Source organism: Lissotriton vulgaris, chromosome 5 (assembly GCF_964263255.1).
Source record: "Lissotriton vulgaris chromosome 5, aLisVul1.2, whole genome shotgun sequence".
In the NCBI taxonomy this organism is placed as follows: Eukaryota; Metazoa; Chordata; class Amphibia; order Caudata; family Salamandridae; genus Lissotriton; species Lissotriton vulgaris.
Window position 1 is genome coordinate 455,304,642 of NC_141693.1, and position 19,013 is coordinate 455,323,654.

At 40.9% G+C, this 19,013-nt stretch overlaps 1 protein-coding gene across 1 annotated transcript in view; it reads right to left on the reverse strand.

The window, feature by feature from the left end:
- Positions 1-341: 341 nt before the first annotated feature.
- The window catches only part of CFAP107 (cilia and flagella associated protein 107), a 222,268-nt gene continuing 203,596 nt past the window's right edge, over positions 342-19,013 (reverse strand). Inside the window, exon 4 of the mRNA XM_086921890.1 lies at positions 342-1,112. Within this exon, the coding sequence (XP_086778016.1) occupies positions 829-1,112 (284 nt within the window). The 3' untranslated portion in view covers positions 342-828. The remainder of the gene's footprint in view (positions 1,113-19,013) is intronic.

Here is a 19,013-nt window from a genome sequence, read left to right on the forward strand (position 1 = left end):
ATCTTCTCGCAGTCTTCGGTTTCATTTTGGGTTGCCGGTCTCTGCTCTCCTGTCGTGGATTTCTCCTCTCCATGCCGTTCTTCCTCACTGCCAGTCTCCGCCCTCCATCTTCTGACGTCTTTTTCTGGTTTCACTCTCCGACCCTTCTTCGTGTGTGTTCTCGCCTTATCAGTGATCTCCGTTACATATAAGGGAGTGGCTTGCATAACCACTTGAACGTTTGCCCGTTACAGAGCAGTTGTCCTGGGGTATTCATTGGGGTCAGTTCCAGTGGTATCAACAAGCATTTGATCACGTTAAAGTCCATGCACACATTTTAAGGAGGTATACTTTTTCACGTATTAAAGACAAAAATGTTGTCAATGTTTATTCAAAGGCATCACAATTCGATGTACAATATTGATCATGTCACGTCATGACTTTGTTGAAAATGAGTAACAAAACTTACACAAATTCTGCTTAGGTGAATATCACAGATTTTACATTGCATACGCACTCATTACAAGATGGATAAAAGGCACACCACCATTGGGCAAAGTCCCTTTATTAGACCCATAATATATTTATCTTAAGCACCTAACACAATTATTCACAACCTTTTAACTTTATACAATGAACACAGATCAAGTAGAAAGTGTATTTTGTATTTAGTTTCAAAATTTACATTTTTTCAGCATCATCAGCTTTATTGGGGTTGACTTAAGTGATGTAAGGACTGGTGACTCAGGCTGTTGCTGCAATTGTGGGCTTTACAGGAGCATACAGATTATCCACTGAGCTTTTGGAAAGTAAGTAATTCAAACAGGTAGGCATAGCAGGGATCTTGTCTTAACAGGCCGGGTCTACTAGTGGTGCTTCTGTGATTATTTTTACTCCATGGTCAGGAACTTGCAGGTCTCGCGGTGCTTTTAAGTCCGGGTCCTTGCAGAGGTTATCAGGTGCATGTGTGGTGCTGGAAAGTATGCCTGGGGCAACCACAAAACGAGGAAAGGTCATGGCAGACCTTGGAGGTAGTCTATATGAATCGGCATAGACACTTCTCAGGTCATCACTCATTTGCGCTCTCCATTTTTTGGACACCTCTTGAACAAGGCCAAAGTTGGTAGGTGGCGCTGCAACCGCAAATAAAGATGATTATTCAGTCCCAATACAGCAATCATCTCTATCAAAGGAACATCAAGTGAAAATAACAGTTCTCTTTAACCAATCCTGCATTACTAACAATCACCACAATAAGCATTCTAGACCATTCCTTTGTTTGATGATGTTGGCTGGGTGTTTAGTACATTTTGCCATCATTCATCGGATGGTCCCATTAAAATAATTAATTTTCATGCCTGTAGATATCTAAGGGCCAGATGTAGGAGCCGAAATACCAGTCGGTAGCGGCCGATTTCGGCCGTTACGACTGGTATTTAGTAATTGGCATGTAGGGGCCCTATTTTACCGATTCGGTAAATTTACCAAATCGGTAAATTTACCGAATTGGTAAAATACCGAATCAGTATTTTTACCGATTCGGTAACTTCCTAATGTAGGTGGGACTCTTCTGAGTCCCAATGGCCTTACAGATTCGGTATTTTCCCACCCAATCCAATTGGGTGGTAAAATACCGAATCCAGGTGTGCATGCACATGTGTGCATGCACACCTATGCCATGTGACAGACTGACATGCCCTCAGGGTATGTCTGTGTGCCACATGGCACACATGCCAGTATTTGGGGTGCTAGAGGGTGTCAAAGTGACACCCCCTGCACCCTTGCTGGAATCGGTATTTACCGAATCGGTAAATACCGATTCGGTAATGCCCATTGATTCCTATGGGCTTCAATGCCCATAGGAATCAATGGGCATTACCGAATCGGTATTTACCGATTCGGTAAATACCGATTGTTACAGAATCGGTAATTCAATTACCAATTTCACCTACATCTCCCCCCTTCTATTTTACCAATTCATAAATACCGAATCGGTAAAATTCGGTATTTATGAATCAGTAAAATAGAATTACCTACATCTGGCCCTAAAGTCTTATACGCTACTCATTTTATAGAACTGCTGATTGTATAGGATTCTTGTCATGAGCACACTACTGATGCAAGCCTATGGAATTCTTCTGTCGTTTATACCCCCGAAATAAGTCACAAGTAGATGAAGAATTTGTAGAAAGTTGCACTTTGGAGCTCTCACGTGACTGCTTCAAAAGCTTGCACCAAGAACTCCATATAATGTCTAAAACTATTTTCTAAATTTCTGCTAAGAATACTCTAAGCTTTAATGTGGCTGTTACAAGGTGTAGGTACTGGCCACCCACATATATCACAGAAAAGCAAAGCAAAATCTTTTTAAGTTAGAAAGTGAGCAAAACCTAAGTGAAACTGCTACAGTTAGCTGCATAAAAATCTCTGTTTAGAGAGAGCTCCAACGAAGCCTAAGTGGAGATCCTCTCATGGATGCAATTTGCCATTACTGTGCAGAGAATTAGAGGGGTAGAGTCTCCAAATTCATGTCAGCAAAGTTACTATTAGGAACCTTCCACATGTTTACACCATGCTAGTCACCACTGTGTAGTTATAGTTAGGATAGACTCTCCATTGGAGAAGAGTTTCTTTTATTTTGCTATAACTTTGGCACTGTTTGTTAGCTAAATCTTCATAAAACTTTCCAAACAAAAAATCATCCACCTCAGCGCCTTGCTAGAAACTTTTAGGTGGCCCTTCAAGCAGTTCTAGAGAAAAGGGGTCGTCCCATAATGCTTTTCCCCACACAATTTCCATTGTGAAAATTAGACAATAATATAAATAAAACAGCTGACCAGAATTACACCAAATTTGACAGAAAGCTAAATCTTTACACAAAGAGCGATCTTTTTGTGATTTTGTAAATCTGTTTAGCCGTTTTGGTGAATTAAAAGTTAAAAAAATATTGCTATTTAGTGCAGGGAAATAAATAATTGTGATTGGCTGGCCAGGCTTCTACTACGCACACCCTACGTCTTATACAGAAGTGCTCATGAAGACCCCCCTCCCTCCATAGATCCACGCCACATTAGGTGTTAATGCCCCTACTACAGACAGATTTTGCTCTGTACCAGACCCTTTGCAGGTTGGTGATCCCTTCAATGCACAACCTATGCCTTGTTCAGACTTCTTGCTGTATAGACCACTCACCCAAGACACCAGTGCTCTTTAAGTGGCCAAGCCACTAATATGCACACTCTACACATTGTACAGAAGTGCTCAAGGAGAGCCCGCCCCTTCCACAGTCCCATGCCCCAGTAGGGAGGCAAGATCTTACTATGCACACCTTTTGCTCTTTACCAGACTCCTTGCAGGTTGGCGATCTCTTGGGCGCATTCAATGAGATTTCAGTGGCCAAGACCTTACAATGCACAGACTACACCTTGTATAGAAGTCTTCATAGACAGCTCACTCCCTCCTGACACCCACGCACACTTAGGTGGTCAAGCCCCTACTACTCACACCAATGCCTCTACAAAAGTGCTCATGGAGAGCCCACTCCATCCATGGCCTACGTCCCATTAGGTGGACAAACCTCTACTACACACTCCTATGTGGGTTGGCGATCTCTCAGGCTCAATCAATGAGATGCGTGTGGCCAAGCACACTACCTACAAGCACCTACAATGCACAGTCTAAGCTTTGTACAGAAGTCTTCATGGAGAAACCACTGTCTCCAGTCACTCGAGTATCATTGGGGGGCTAGTCCCCTACTACGTACACCCTTTGCTTCACCTTCTACAGACGTTTTGATGGACAGCCCACTCACTCAGACACCCAAGCCCCATTAGGTGGTCAGGCCCCTAATACACAAACCCTTTGCCTTGTATAGAAGTCTCCAGGGAGAACCCACTCCCTCCCGACACCCAAGCCCCATTAGGTGTCCAAGCTCCTACTAAGCACAATCTTTTCCTTGTACAGAAGGCTTCACTGAGAGCCCACTCCCTCCAGACAGCCAAGCCCTATTAGCTGGCCATGCCCCTACTGTACACACCTTTCACCTCCAGACTCCCAAGCATCATTAAATAGCCATGCCCCTGCAACACACAGGTTATGCCTTGGACGGGAGTCTTTACAGAGAGCCCACTCCCTCCAGACATCCAAGTCCCATTAGGTGTTCAAGCCCCTACTATGCAAACACTTCACCTTCTTCACGGAGAGCCTACTCCCTTCGGACAGCCAAGCCCTATTAGATATTCAAGGCCCTTCTACGCACACGCTTTGACTCCAGACACCCAAGCAGCATTTTGAGTCCAAGCCCCTAATGAGCAAACTCAGCCTCTAACTTCTACAAAAGTCTTTAAAGAGAGCCCACTCTCTCCAGATAAGCAAGCCCCTTTAGATGGCCATGCCCCTACTATGCCTACTATGCCTTCCAACATAGAAATCCTTGTGCTATAGCTCAAGCATTTCTACGTTGTGCTCTGTGATGTTTTTGTTCAGGAAGGGACCCTTAAGATACATAATCTATCCTTTGAGGATATTACCTCTATTTATGTGTACTCTAAAATACATAACACAGGCAGAGAGCAAAAATCGAAGAGAAATAAAAGTATTTCTCCTTGTTACACCATTATCATGGAGGCATAGGACTTTAGTGCAAATCCATGTCTACAAGTTATTTTAGATATGAAGTTTTTATAGATAGATATGGGTGAATGTACGGGAACACCCACCCATATAGCACCTGTGGAATGCCCCTTTGGTGCAAAGTAATACACTTCAGTGCATTGCACTACATTGAATTCCTATTAGTTATAAACCAGCACAAACAATTATATGAATTTTGTGTCAAATGTGCGATAACAAATTAAGGGAAACCTGAAGCAAATTTGTTTAAAATTTCACTGAAATCTATTTTGTTTGAGTTTTTCTGACACATAAAAAATTACTTACCTTTTATTATTATGTACAGACTGCTATTATGATACACTAACATTAAAAGACTAACATAACATACAACATTACATTTTCCTATTTTTAAAACAGAAGGGTTGTTTCTAAAAATTACTTTTTTGTATTTTTGAACATTTTTAAATATTTTGTATTTTGAATTTTTTTTGTTGGGTTTAACAACAATAAAAAAAAAAGAGGGAAAGTAAACTTGGGGGATTAAAAAAAAAACCTAACAAGCTAGTTTTCCCTGGGCTAATTTGTTCCTGACAGTTTTGCTTAATTCCCCAGCACAGATGATCTTGCTGCACCTCTTACAGTACATGAACATCTCTTGGCACGCAAGAATTTATCTCCTTGGTGTTGCAGCACTTCAGGGGGCAAATTATCTCTTGCTGCAACTGATGGTCCAGCGGTTGATGTGGATGCCTCCTGTACATCCCTGTCCATACTGGCTCTTCAGAGCAGCTTTAGGGGAAGATGGGTTTGAGGGGCTCATATCTGTTGTCACAACCCTGAAATACCATGTGAGTACATTTTAGTTTTAGCAATTCCTCTGGAGATTTTTGTTTTTTGCAGGTGTTACAAATAACAATTTTTAAAAATAATTTTTCTCTCCAGGAGGCAGGCTGAAAAATTGCCAAACAAATAACTTCTTAGTGGTGTGGGATATCTCTGGTTTCTGCTCCATCATCTCCTCTTGTCTCTCCTGACCTGAAGTCAGGCAGCGCCCAACAAAAAAATTGCAAAAATGTAATTAATGGTTCAGGGAATACCAGAAGCTTTTATTACGCCAAAAAGGTAATGAGAAATGAGATGAAAAGTGTGGGGTGAAGGTGACTATGATTTCAACTAATAAGATGTCTTTCATTCCTATGCAAAGGTCTTGAGTTAGTCTCACAGTACTCCAGTAATGCTCCCACAGAGCTCCAAAAAGTGAAAAGAAGGGAATTTTTGCGAAAATAACACAATCATTTTTAGAATTTCCAGGTTCTGCTGTACTTCTACTGGACCTGGAATAAGAAGTTTAATAAATAATAATAATATAATAATAATAGTATCACTTGTAAAGCACCTGGTTACACCAACTGGTGTGTCGCCGCGCTGAGGCTAAACTCTTCCGAAAAGGAGATAGAATAAAGGACCTATAGCTGGAAAAGCTAGGTTTTCAAATTTTTTTCGAAAGAGAGACTGGTTCAACACGGAGAGAGAGAGGGAGTGCATTCCATTGTTTTTGCTGCCAAATAACAGAACGAGCGCGCGCCCATTCTTACTTTTAGTACTTTAGGAAGCTTGACCAGATAGGTCCTGTTCGATCTAAGATGGCGTGTGGGATTATAAGGGGTGAGAAGGTCATGCAGATAACTCTGACCTTTGCCCTGAAAGCTACGGTGACTAATGCATAAGGTTTTAAAAAGGATTCTTTTCTTAACCAGCAGCCAATGCAGGAAATTAAGAGCCTTCGCAGTGAAAGCTCTCATGGGAAGCTTCAGAACATAAGAGAGCTGCTGCATTCTGGATGGCATTTTTCTGTTGCTCCTAGATAGAGAACGTTTCAGTAGTCCAATTGAGATGTTACCAGGGCATTGAACAGAGTTTTCCTAGCTGGGGTGGGAAGAACGTCCAGAGTGTTCTGTAACATTCTAAGTATTCCAAAGCACTTCCCTGCCACCTTCGTGGTTTATGCTGCAAAAGAGAGAGTGGAGTCCAACCAAACTCCTAGGTTTTTAACCTGTTTTCTTGGGGTAGGGTAGAGGTAGAGCCTATCATCTGTGGCTGGAGGGGATGTCCCCAACACTAAAATCCCTGTTTTACTACCATTTAATTTAAGGCAGTTATTTGTCATCCAGGAAGCCAAGTCCTGCAGGCAAGATGAAAGCTTAATGGCTGCTACGTCAGAGGTGTGTCACAGCAAGACAACCAGTTGCGGGTCATCTGCATGTGACACAATGGTGACTTCCTGCAGTCCTACAATCTCTGTCAAGGGTGCAATGTAAAGATTAAAAATAGTAGGGCTCAAAACGGAGCCTTGAGGAACCCCTTGGGACTGAGCTATACTTTTGGTGATATGTGGGCGTTGTGCAACCTGGAAGGTCTGATCTTGCGGAAAGGAAGCCATCCATTTTAGCACTGCGTCATCCAGCCCTCCTAATCTGAGACGTTGCAAAAGCAGTTTTTGGGACACTGTATCAAAGGCAGCGCTAAGGTCCAATAGGACCAGGGCAACAGTCTGACCATCATCCACATGTCTGCGTATTGTCTCTGTAGCAAGGAGCAGTGCTGACTCCATAGAGTATGTGGCTCTGAAGCCCGATTGTGTGGGGTGAAGTAGATTTTGCTGGTTAAAAAGTACAGCTAGTTGTATATTCATCATCTTTTCTGCTATTTTAGAGAGATATGGCAAAAGCGAAATAGGGTGCAAGTTCTCCAGCTGACTCGAGTCAGTTCCAGGCTTTTTCTTTAGGGGAGGACAATTGCCTGCTTCCATATATTTGGGACCACCCCGTAGGAAAAGGCTCACATATGAAACTCCCATTAGTTGCAGGAGTATTGTTGAACCCATGGAATGGAAAAATATATATATACAAATTCTTGAAAGGCATTAAGTTGAAAAATCAAAGCACACCACTGAAAATTAAAAAGAAAAACCTAAGATAATATTTACGCTATCCTAGTAATATTTCGCTTTACACAAAAAATCCTAGAAATTTACTGAAAAAAACAAAGGATAAAGTGACGTTGTAGTTAGATATGGCAATAATATCAATTTTTATGTACAAAAAAACCCTAGGAATTCACTGAAAAAAACAAAGGTTGAGGTGACATTGTAGTGTAGTGAAAATGTCAGTCATAACATCACATTTTAAACCTGAAACGAGTTATAGTTTACTGAGCTAACTAAAACTTTCACCTCTGCCATACACTATTTCTGACTTCACATATTAAACCACTCGTGACATGTTCAACAACATCATTAATAACATCACTGACGATGTACTTAAAAATGTAGCATCCTATTCAAGTACACTTAAAAGTAATGTTTTTTTTAATAAAATATATTTATTAGAATGTTAATAACCCATTACAGAATTATTTGTACCAAACGCATTAAAAACGTAGTTGTAAATTATGTTTTATGTTAATAATATTTTTTTTTGTTAATTTTAATTTATTGTACTATTTAAATTAAATTAAAATGTATTTATTGCTTTAAAAATAAATATTTATATTCTGATAATACATTATTATGATTTATTGTAATTTATGATATATTTGTTCTTATGTGTTGTTAGTGTTAGTTTTATTTGCTGACTCTATTGCGTCCTATGGGATTGTGCTGCTGCAGCAGTGATGGCCATGTGGGGGCTTGACTTACTCAGAGATTTGGCTGGAATAGATTTAAGCCAGATTTCCACTGCAGTAGATGTAGGTATGTATTTTGTGATTTGCAATTGTCTTACTCATGTTTTTTTGGTTGTGTTCCTGTTCCTGTTTTGTTCCATAACTCCACCTATTCATTAATATTTGCCTATATTCTCACAACTCCCCCTTGTCTATCGAACACATCCTACTACATGTATTCCTCTGTGTACAGATATCTCTTCACCTGTGGCAGTGTGCTCCCTACAGAAAAGATGAGTGAGGGGAAGTGGATATTTCTAGCAGGGATCTCCGACCAGATGTTTGTGAACGAATTGCATGATATGTAAAGTAAAATGACTTCATAATCTCCAAAATAGCTTTTGGGAATAGGGTTAAAAGAGTTTAAATTTCATATAATCAACAGGATTGATCAAGAGGAAGGCATATGGAGAGAGTTAGCATTCTTCCTACTGACTTCAATTTGATACTCAGGTCTTGTTATAAAAAAAACATCTGGCCTAGATCTACTAATGGTTGTTCAGGCATTCACATGGTGCTGCACCTGAAGGCCTTCTTAATGGTAAGTAATTTGGCGCACTGTTTTTCATTCCTTATCTCCACTTTGCAGTGTGTATCTGATAGAGACATCTGGCCGCAGATTCCTTACTTTAGAATCCTTCCAAGGTGCGACATTGGACCCAGAAATGTTTTCTCACAGCACGTCTGCGCGCCGGCAGAGGGTGTTAGACTCCGCACTGACATCGTCCACCAGATGTGACGTCAATGGAGTCCATAAAACTCACTCGCCTGCGCGCTGATGTCAGTTTCTTCTTTTCCACGTCTGCAATGCAGATCCGGAGCGGTTAAGGGGTTGTTTTTCGGGCCTATCTCGATGTCTTGAGAGGAAATAATGTGCCTTTTCAAGCTTTATCAAATGGGTTTAAACCATGTGGGTCTTGTGATAGACAAATGTCATTTATGGATCTGCATGCCGTCTGTTTGTGGTGCCTCAAAGAGTATCATGATTCAGAAGTCTGTGGTTTCTGCCAAAGTCTTCGACCAAAGTCGTTGAAGGTGAGCCATATGAAACTCCTGGCGGTGCAGTTTTCTCAAAAACATGGCTGTCAGCACTCCTCCCTGAAGACCAGGGACCAGTCAAGAAGTCGTTCGGTTGAGGGGTCGCCTCCTTCATCGTCAGGAAATGCTCCGAGAACCCAGTGGTCGAATCTAAGTCTGTCACCATCTCCCAACCGTAGATTGAGGAGCATTTACAAAAGTCTACCTCGCACCTCCCTAAATAGCCAAGAGCTGGGTCAACTCTAGCCCTAATGTGGGAATATTATTTTTCACTGCAAAATGTTTTTGGGTATAAGTCTCCCTTTGGTGCGCCCCCTCGCTCCAAGGATGCGTAAAGACAACAGAAGTATATCCATAAACTGGGTTGAGATTTGGGAAAGTTAGAGTGCATAAACAACGGTATCTCAAGTGGTATTATTTGTAAGACTAGTAAATAAGCAGGCACAAGACATTGCTGGTGAAAACATAGGGAGACTCATGGTTTAGCTAAACGTGCCAAAGGCATCAAGTAATTGAAAACAGTTATTCCAGCACTGTAAGCAATAAATACAAATGTAACCCGAAAAATGATATGTGCACACAAGTGCTCGTGACACAGGAAGTGGACGGCACAAGTGGGAAGTGGACAGCGATAAAGAGCACAAGTGAAAAAGAAATTTAGTAAGCAACTTGAGGTTCACAAATAGGTATTTACATAAATTGATACAAAGTCAAATTATTTTAGTGAATCAGAGTAAAATGCTCCCCAATTTGCGCTGGGATGTTGACGACGTTTCGATCCAATTGGTTTTGGATCATCAATAGGACCATGTTACTGAATGAAGGGTGCTGTTCGCGGTGATCTGCAGGGAAGGACAAGAAGAGTGGATGAGCGAGTGTGGCTTGCGCTCAACAGTTATACCACCAAGGAGGAGAAGCAAAATACGAGGAGTAAGTTGCAGTGGCAGAGGCTTGAATCCTATGGAGCGAGCCCCGTAGGGTCTCGAGAGGAGAGGAGGAGTCGGCTCAACGACGACGAAAGAGATGCTCGTTCAGAGGTGACTGGAGCAAAGTTTGTGGTGGCAGAGCTCTGGAAGTGTACCTGGGTCAGAGCCCAGCTTGCCAATCATCCCGACAGCCACCTGTGGACCATCCTGACGGCCACCTTTGGACTGGGGCATGTTTATTTATACTTAATGATTGTAGTATGGTGAAGTATTTTCTGCTGCCGGACATTGTTGGCCAGTGATCAAGGGCGTGGAAGCCCGAAATGCGTTTGGTCTGTATTTGTTTTTGGTCATGAGCAGTTTATTGAAGTTCAATACATTATGTTATCTGCTGCTGAGTGTGTCTTCTTCGAGAGGGCAACCTGTGTTTCTGCAATATATGTGTGTGTGTGTGTGTGTGTGTGTGTGTGCGTGTGTGTGTTTTTAGTGGGGTTTGCTCAGCTTATGCATTTAGTCTCACGTTTGTGTGGGCCGAGTTCTACTCTATGTGTATGGTAATTCTCTGTTGTATCATATCAAATATCCATGAATTTTGGTACCTCTTGTTAAGTTCTTTTGAATTTGTACCCCATTGGAGCCTTGGAGTATAGGATGTGCCATTTAATGAGAGGCTTATGTGTGAAGACCCTCATAATACACTTGGATAATATGATAAAGTGTATATTATGCTTTTGTATGGTAGAGCACTCAAGCATCTATCCCAAAATTCCTTCTGAGATTTCTCAGGAAGTAGCTGGTAGCCTAAATTATTATTTATGTGGCGTCGAGTTTTTCCCTAGTACTTGCCTTACATTCATGTGGTATGTGAGGTTTTTTATGTCTGCTAGATGTAGAACATTATTAACAAAACACTTGTCTTGTGAAGCTTTATGACATTATATTGCTATTCAGGCTCTGTCTAATGGCCAGTGCTATTGAGAATGTCCATGTTTTCTCAGCATGATTAATTGCTTACTTTCCTGGTATTATTTCAGGTTATTATAGGTCTTTAGGCAGATATAGTATCTTAGGTGATCCTATTCCTTCTATTAGAAAATGTTATTTAATGCGTTACATTTTTCTGGATTGTCACAATACTGTGTGTTATTACTAAAGATTTGCTTTGTTTCTGAAGAACATTTTCCTCTAATGGTGTCCCATGTTTCTCTTTATGAAGAATTCATATTGATTGATCCAGGAGGGGGACAGGCATGGGCCTTTTAGTTTCTACCTTTTGCAAAGACTTTTATTCCAGACATTTAAGATCATTACTCTCTCAGAGGTCAATTCCTTTCATTGTCTACCTTTCTATAGTTGCTCTTTTTCTTATTCTCTGACTCTAGGGGCTGTAAGTTGGGTTCACACATTGCAAAGTGTGCTTCCTAGAGGGTTAGACAAATTAATGTTTATCCTTTTCAGTGGAACTTTTACCAGACCATTGGTAGATGGTCTCAATTCATAAAGCAAGGTCTTGTGCAGACCATGGGCCTCATTTATGAAAAGTGACGCATCGCTGCGTGAAAACAGCGATGCGTCACTTTTCACTGCGCACTCCTTGCGACACCAATGATGCGGCATATTTATTGTATGATGCAAGGACTTACAGATACGTCAGTATTTCTGACGCATCTGTAAGCGCAAAAGTGACGCATTGCTGGAGTGTGTCACAAAAGTGACGCAACTCCAGCAATGCGTCCTTTCACATGGGGAAAGCCCCATGTGAAAGGGCTTGCGTCAGTCTTACGCCTGCTGTGAGGCAGGCGCAAGATTTTGACGCAACAGCATCCTAAAAGTGACGCAGTGAAATCTCATAGATTTCACTGCGTCACTATTACGAGGCTTTTTGCGGGGGGAACGCCCCCTCTGCATACATTATCCCTGACGCAGGTATAACGTGGCGCAGGGGTTTAAAAAGTGACGCATCTACCTAGATGCGTCACTTTTTAAATATGGCGCAACAAGGCGCATTTTTTACGCCGCTGGTGCGTCACAAAAAGTGACGCACCGGCGGCGCAAAACTGACGCAAGGCCTCATAAATAAGGGCCCATGGTTTTAGTTAGGCTATCAAGATCTCCTTTTGTTCTTGCTATCTTATTCAATGATTTTATACTACCATCGTGGTCTTTTCGCTAACTAGCATTACTCCGATGGGTTGGATGCTGTTGCTTTTCTAAGGGGTATTATTCTGCTATAGTCACATACTGTTATGTCACTGTTGCCTGCAGATTATTTGTCTCTATTATCTATCTTTTAAAATAAAATGTATTTTGTTGATACATAGGCGTTTAATTATTTTACTTTTGTGTACTGTTTTTAAAAAAAAAGTAATTATCTTTATTGGCATTTTTTTTCAAACGTACAACATTTCACCAATATCCATATACCTAAACACAAGTTCTTCTTTGAAATAATGAATCCAATCCTTTTTCTAAATTGGGAAATCTACATCTCATATTTACCAGGTGAGTATTTATATTCAAGTTGTACGTACTGGTTCAGGGTTATCTAAGGGGCTATAGTTGTTCCATCTGATCCATATAGTGCATCATGGTTATGAATCCTATCTGTTTTTGCCAACCACAAAAATTAGTGAGTGTCTCTAGAAATATACCTGTTGCCATTTTAAGTCACCTAAAAACTGGCAATAAACTAACATGAACAGCATAACTAAACTAATGCAGGGAAGAGGTACCTATACATGCAAAGAGGTATCGGGGTTGTATACAGGGGGAGGTTCGTCCGGGTGTAGATGAAGTAATTTTTATCTGGGTTTGCTCATAGCATGTTTGGGTGACTCCAACCAAATGTCTCAGGGAGGGGCCGTAGTCTCCACTCCCATCCGTTAGCTCTGGGCTAAGGTTGTGTCTGTCTTTCATTTGGTTATAATCTGTTGCATCCCCACTAGTGTCCTCTGAACTATTAGGGTGGCTCAGGTGCTCCCAAGTGGATAGTATATCTTTCCACTGGTCTACAGTCAGTCAGCCAAAATATCTTTATTTGGCTGACTCTCAGCCATAAAAGAATATATCAAAAGACATTTTAAATGGGTTAAAACATGATTCAGTCAATGAATAATGTATTTCAAGACAATAACAGTATCAAAATATCAAGATAATAATCAATAAATTAGCAAAAGGTAGCAGCGTAAATCAGGGATAGGGTATAAATGAGTTCATAACAATCCTGTGTCCCAGTGTGCCAGAGATAATTTTCTTAAAACAGGTAAAATCATTTCCCAACAATGTCGCATAGGCGAACAGCTGAAGATATAAATCTATAAATCATTAGACAATTAAATTCATCATTTAGAAGCTGAAGATGATGTTGAGCTGCCCGAGATTTCCTAATGTTTAAAGACTTTAAAAGAGGGTTAATAAAATCACGCCTTGGTTTCATATAAAGTTGACAAAAAAATATATAAAATGAAGCGTGCACTGAATGGACTTGGAGTCGCAAGGGCACAGATCCAGTTTGGCATTGCAGTAAACTTTACGAGGATAGGAGACCAAAAAATGCGAAATGCCAAACCTGAACCTGATAAGGTAGAACAATTTGGTATGACTGAAATAAAATGAAAGATAAGACTCAACGCCTGGAGAGAATACTAGAAGCGAGTGTTCTAACACACTCTTTTTTGCCATCTCTGAATTTCCTCTTGATGAGTTTAGACAAGTTAAAAGGTCCCTTTTCAGTATAGCTTTGGGGATCTAGGCAATATTAGCTGGATTGTGAAAACAATCTGCCAACCCCAGTGACTGCAACTGTTTTTTTTTATATAACTGAGCCAAGGTATCTTTAACATGTGATCCAATTTAAAGCTGGCTAAGATAATTTCACGGTTAAGTGCTGGTTCTTCCTTCTCCCAGATGGAATGCCACGATAGAGTCTAAGCTATTTGTATGCGGAAAGACAAAGGTATCATGCCAAGTTCACTATGTCCGACAGTAGCAGGGAGGCTATTGGGGACTGTCAACAAACGTCTTATGAAAATATTCTTGGCTCTTTGTAGGCCCACTGGGTTACAAAAACCCCATACTCCGACCTCATTCAATATGACGGAACAGAAGCAAACCTTGTAGATGTTAATAATTGTCTTAATTGATCTTGAGACTAGGTTTTTGGTGAACCTAAATACCAGCTCTAAGCTTTGGTTGAAGCTGCTAATCCTTGTTTCGACTGAATGCTGCCAAATACTTTTTTTAGTCCTACGGGATTCCCAGATAAGTAAAAAAGTGGGGACATAAGACAGCTTTTAATTGTTAATAAAACCGATTTTTAAAATGGTGGGTGATTTAACCACCACCATAGTCTAAGATTTCCCTACGTTGGTCTTTAGACTGAGGCCATTCATTAAATTGTTAAACCTGGTCAGAAGCTTCTGCAGACTCACACTAGTTCTGGACATTAGGTCACGATCATCTGCGTAAAGTAATGCCGGCAGATGTCTAGTACCTATCTTGGGGGCGTCCAAATTCCCAAAATGAATATGACTCTCCAAATCATTAATATACAAACAGAATAAAGAAGGGGCGAGGACACAACCTTGGCGAACCCCTTGATTACATTTTATAGGGGCGGAGAGTTCACCACCCGCTCCGTATCTGACCCTTCCCGTCATGTCTTGATGCATTGCGGCTAGAAAATGGACGATAGGTGGTTCAATGCACATGCTCAGCATCTTCTCCCACAATCTTCCTCTCTGCACCCAGTCAAAAGCAGACGTAAGGTCCATGAACCCAAGATAAAGAGATTCAGGCTTAGCCATTGTGTACTTGCTTATGACCAGGTGCAGATTAAGACACTGTTCAATAGTTCCCAGGCCCCTCCTAAAACAATATTGTATGTCTGAAAATGTCCCACTATCAGTTACACAGGCCTCCAACCGCTCTAATATAACCCTGCACATCAATTTGCAGGTGCAGTCAATTAATTTAATAGGCCGATAAAATCTTGGGTGCGACCTGTCCCCTTTCTTAAAAATGAGGACTATTATTACTGATCTCCATGATTCTGGAGGACCCTGGGAAGCTATACAGCTTAGTTGGTTAGTCAGCAGAGGGAGCCATAAAGCAGTGTTAGCTAAAATCAGATCTGCTGGGATGTCGTTAGGGCCAGGTACCTTATTCTTCATGGTTTGATTTAATGCCCTTTCGACTTCATCAAGCGTTGGGTGAGCCAGCTCTGGTACCCCATATTTATATTAGAGTAGTGCTCACCGTTGGTACTATATAAGCACGAAAAATGTTCCAACCACGCTTCAGACATGATTGTGACGTCAATGCTGCTGTTCTGGGAGCACTGGTAAAAATCTAAGTTAACAGTTTTCCAGAAGAGTCTGAGGTCTTTGATTTGGCAAGCTATATGCAGTTGCTCCCAATCTTCTTGTCTGATATCTTATTTACGTCTCCCTAGCACCTGTTTATATTCATATCAAAGTTGTTTTACCACCAAATTGTCCCGGGGTTTTTTTTTCAATGCCTTAACAAGTTTATTGTGGGATTGTGAGCAAGCGCTATTGAACCACTTGCATTGCTTCTGGGGTCCTAATCTATGATCACTAGATAGTGCAACATTAATGGTCTGTTATTGCAGCAAAGGCCTTTAACATGGATGAAGGATTTACACTATCTTCCAGACATTCTAAAACTTGACTCATGTTGGTAATCAAGATCCGTTGAAGAACAGAGTCTGGATTAACGGTGGACCACTTGCGCATTAGCCCTTATTTTTATCGTGAGTTATAGGACATCATTTAATTGCCCCAGATGGGTCACCAGTTTGAATCTCTAGGATGATGGATAGTGGATGGTGATCACTAAAGCCGGCCTTTAAGAATAGAAAAAGTCACAGATTGAGATTTGAAATATTCAGAAAGGGAAATTAGGGTCCCTTGACCTCGACCCATGAATGAGACTGGATCCATACCTTCTGGTTGAACAAGATCAACTGTTAGAAAAAGAGAACATTTTGAAAGCAGTCAATTAAAAATCTTCCCATAGGGGTTGTGATAAAATGACAGCCACCGTCCCTGGCCCCATCCAATAAACTACATGCGGACTGCTGTGTGAAAGGGCATAATTTGCAATTGAAATCATCCCCCAGAGAATAATAAAGTCTGTGTTTATCTCCTGTATATGTCTGCATAATGAATTCTCTAGCTCTTCGCTAATAGCAGTATTTTTAATGTTAGAGTTGTTATGATAAAAATTAACAATGACCAACGTCACAGTCTTTTTAAAAAGAATATTAATGATTTGAAAATGTGGTGAAGGAAGCTGGGTCTTACCTCCTCTGCCAGACAGTGTTGTCGCTACCAAGGTTAATAGGCCACCCTTAGGATGACCGCCCAGGACTACGGTGGCTGGGGTGTGTATAGAAACATAACCATTAATGTAAACAATCTCTCTCAGCCAGGTTTCTTGTAGCCATACAATACTGTAACCTTTTATGACATCAGGCCAATTTTTAGATATTAGCTTGTTAAACAGGCCAGCAATATCCCAAAAGAGGCTACAAGAGACTAGATAGTTTTGCTGCTGTGTCTGCGGGATGCTACTTCAATTTTTGTTTCAGCAGTTATGTCACAGTCATCCTGGGATTTCATAGGCATATAGGAAGGCACCAAATGTTGGGCTGCTCGCCAGGTAGGGTGTTATTGGATTCCATCAAAAATATCCTTGATGGGTCAGGGAAAATGTGGCTGCCTGCATGTAGTAGATCATCCTGTGTTAGTTTATCCAAGCCAACAGTGATACCCTTGGCGGAGCTCTGTTCTAAATCATGCTTAGCGTGCCAATCTAGTCCATACGGCGTATTGGTGTAGTCAATCCACGTGATCTAGAAGAGAAAAGCGGATCACTGACATAAAATCGAGGGACATAATATCGACTAGCAAAAATATCGGCAAAAAAATATCGACAGACAGAATATCAACTTTGTATCTACAAACAGGTAAGTACAAAAATATCGAGTAAAAATATAGTTTACAAAAATATAGTTTGTAAAAATATCGACTTTATTAAAAACAATTATAAAATTAAATTATTATTAAAAATTACTTACTAAAATATACTTAAAAATACTTACATTACCTTATAATATTTAAATAATTAATGAAAGTTAGAAAAAAAATTACAATCATATTTGTTAAAACATATATATATAGTAACATAATATAATTAAAAAATATCCAATATTATTACCGTAGGATAGCGGAAGTGTACAAATTACTATTCCCACTCCAGAGAGTGCAACAGTAGATAAGGCATTGGATACCGTAGAGGTAAAAATTACTATTCCCACTCCAGAGAGTGCAACAATAGGGAAAGCGTTGGATAGCGTAGGGGTACAAATTAATATTCCCACTCCAGAGAGTGCAACAGTAGAGAAAGGGTTGGATAGCGTAGGGGTAAAAATTACTATTCCCACTCCGGAGAGTGCAACAGTAGAGAAAGGGTTGGATAGCGTAGGGGTAAAAATTACTATTCCCACTCCAGAGAGTGCAACAGTAGGGAAAGGGTTGGATAGCGTAGGGGTAAAAATTACTATTCCCACTCCAGAGAGTGCAACAGTAGGAAAAGTGTTGGATAGCGTAGGGGTAACAATTACTATTCCCACTCCAAAGAGCGCAACAGAAGGGAAAGCGTTGGATAGCGTAGGGTGTAAAAAATACTATTCCCACTCCAGAGAGTGCAACAGTAGATAAGGCGTTGGATAGCGTAGAGGTAAAAATGACTATTCCCTCTCCAGAGGGTGCAATTGTAGGGAAAGCGTTGGATAGCGTAGGGGTACAAATTAATATTCCCACTACAGAGAGTGCAACAGTAGAGAAAGGGTTGGATAGCTTAGGGGTAAAAATTACTATTCCCACTCCAGAGAGTGCAACAGTAGGGAAAGCGTTGGATAGCGTAGGGGTACAAATTAATATTTCCACTCCAGAGAGTGCAACAGTAGAGAAATGGTTGGATAGCGTGGGGGTAAAAATTACTATTCCCACTCCAGAGAGTGCAACAGTAGAGAAAGGATTGGATAGCGTAGGGGTAAAAATTACTATTCCCACTCCAGAGAGTGCAACAGTAGGGAAAGGGTTGGATAGCGTAGGGGTAAAAATTACTATTCCCACTCCGGAGAGTGCAACAGTAGGGAAAGCGTTGGATAGCGTAGGGGTAACAATTACTATTCCCACTCCAAAGAGTGCAAAAGAAGGGAAAGCGTTGGATAGCGTAGGGTGTAAAAAATACTATTCCCACTCCAGAGAGTGCAACAGTAGATAAGGCGTTGGATAGCGTAGAGGTAAAAATTACTATTCCCAGTCCAGAGAGTGCAATAGTAGGGAAAGTGTTGGATAGCGTAGGGGTACAAATTAATATTCCCACTCCAGAGAGTGCAACAGTAGAGAAAGGGTTGGATAGCGTAGGGGTAAAAATCATTATTCCCACTCCAGAGAGTGCAACTGTAGAGAAAGGGTTCGATAGCGTAGGGGTAAACATTACTATTCCCACTCCAGAAAGAGCAACAGTAGGGAAAGCGTTGGATAGTGTAGGGGTAAAAATTACTATTCCCACTCCAAAGAGTGCAACAGTAGGGAAAGTGTTGGATAGTGTAGGGGTAAAAATTACTATTCCCAGTCCAGAAAGTGCAACAGTAGGTAAGGCGTTGGATAGCGTAGAGGTAAAAATTACTATTCCCATTCC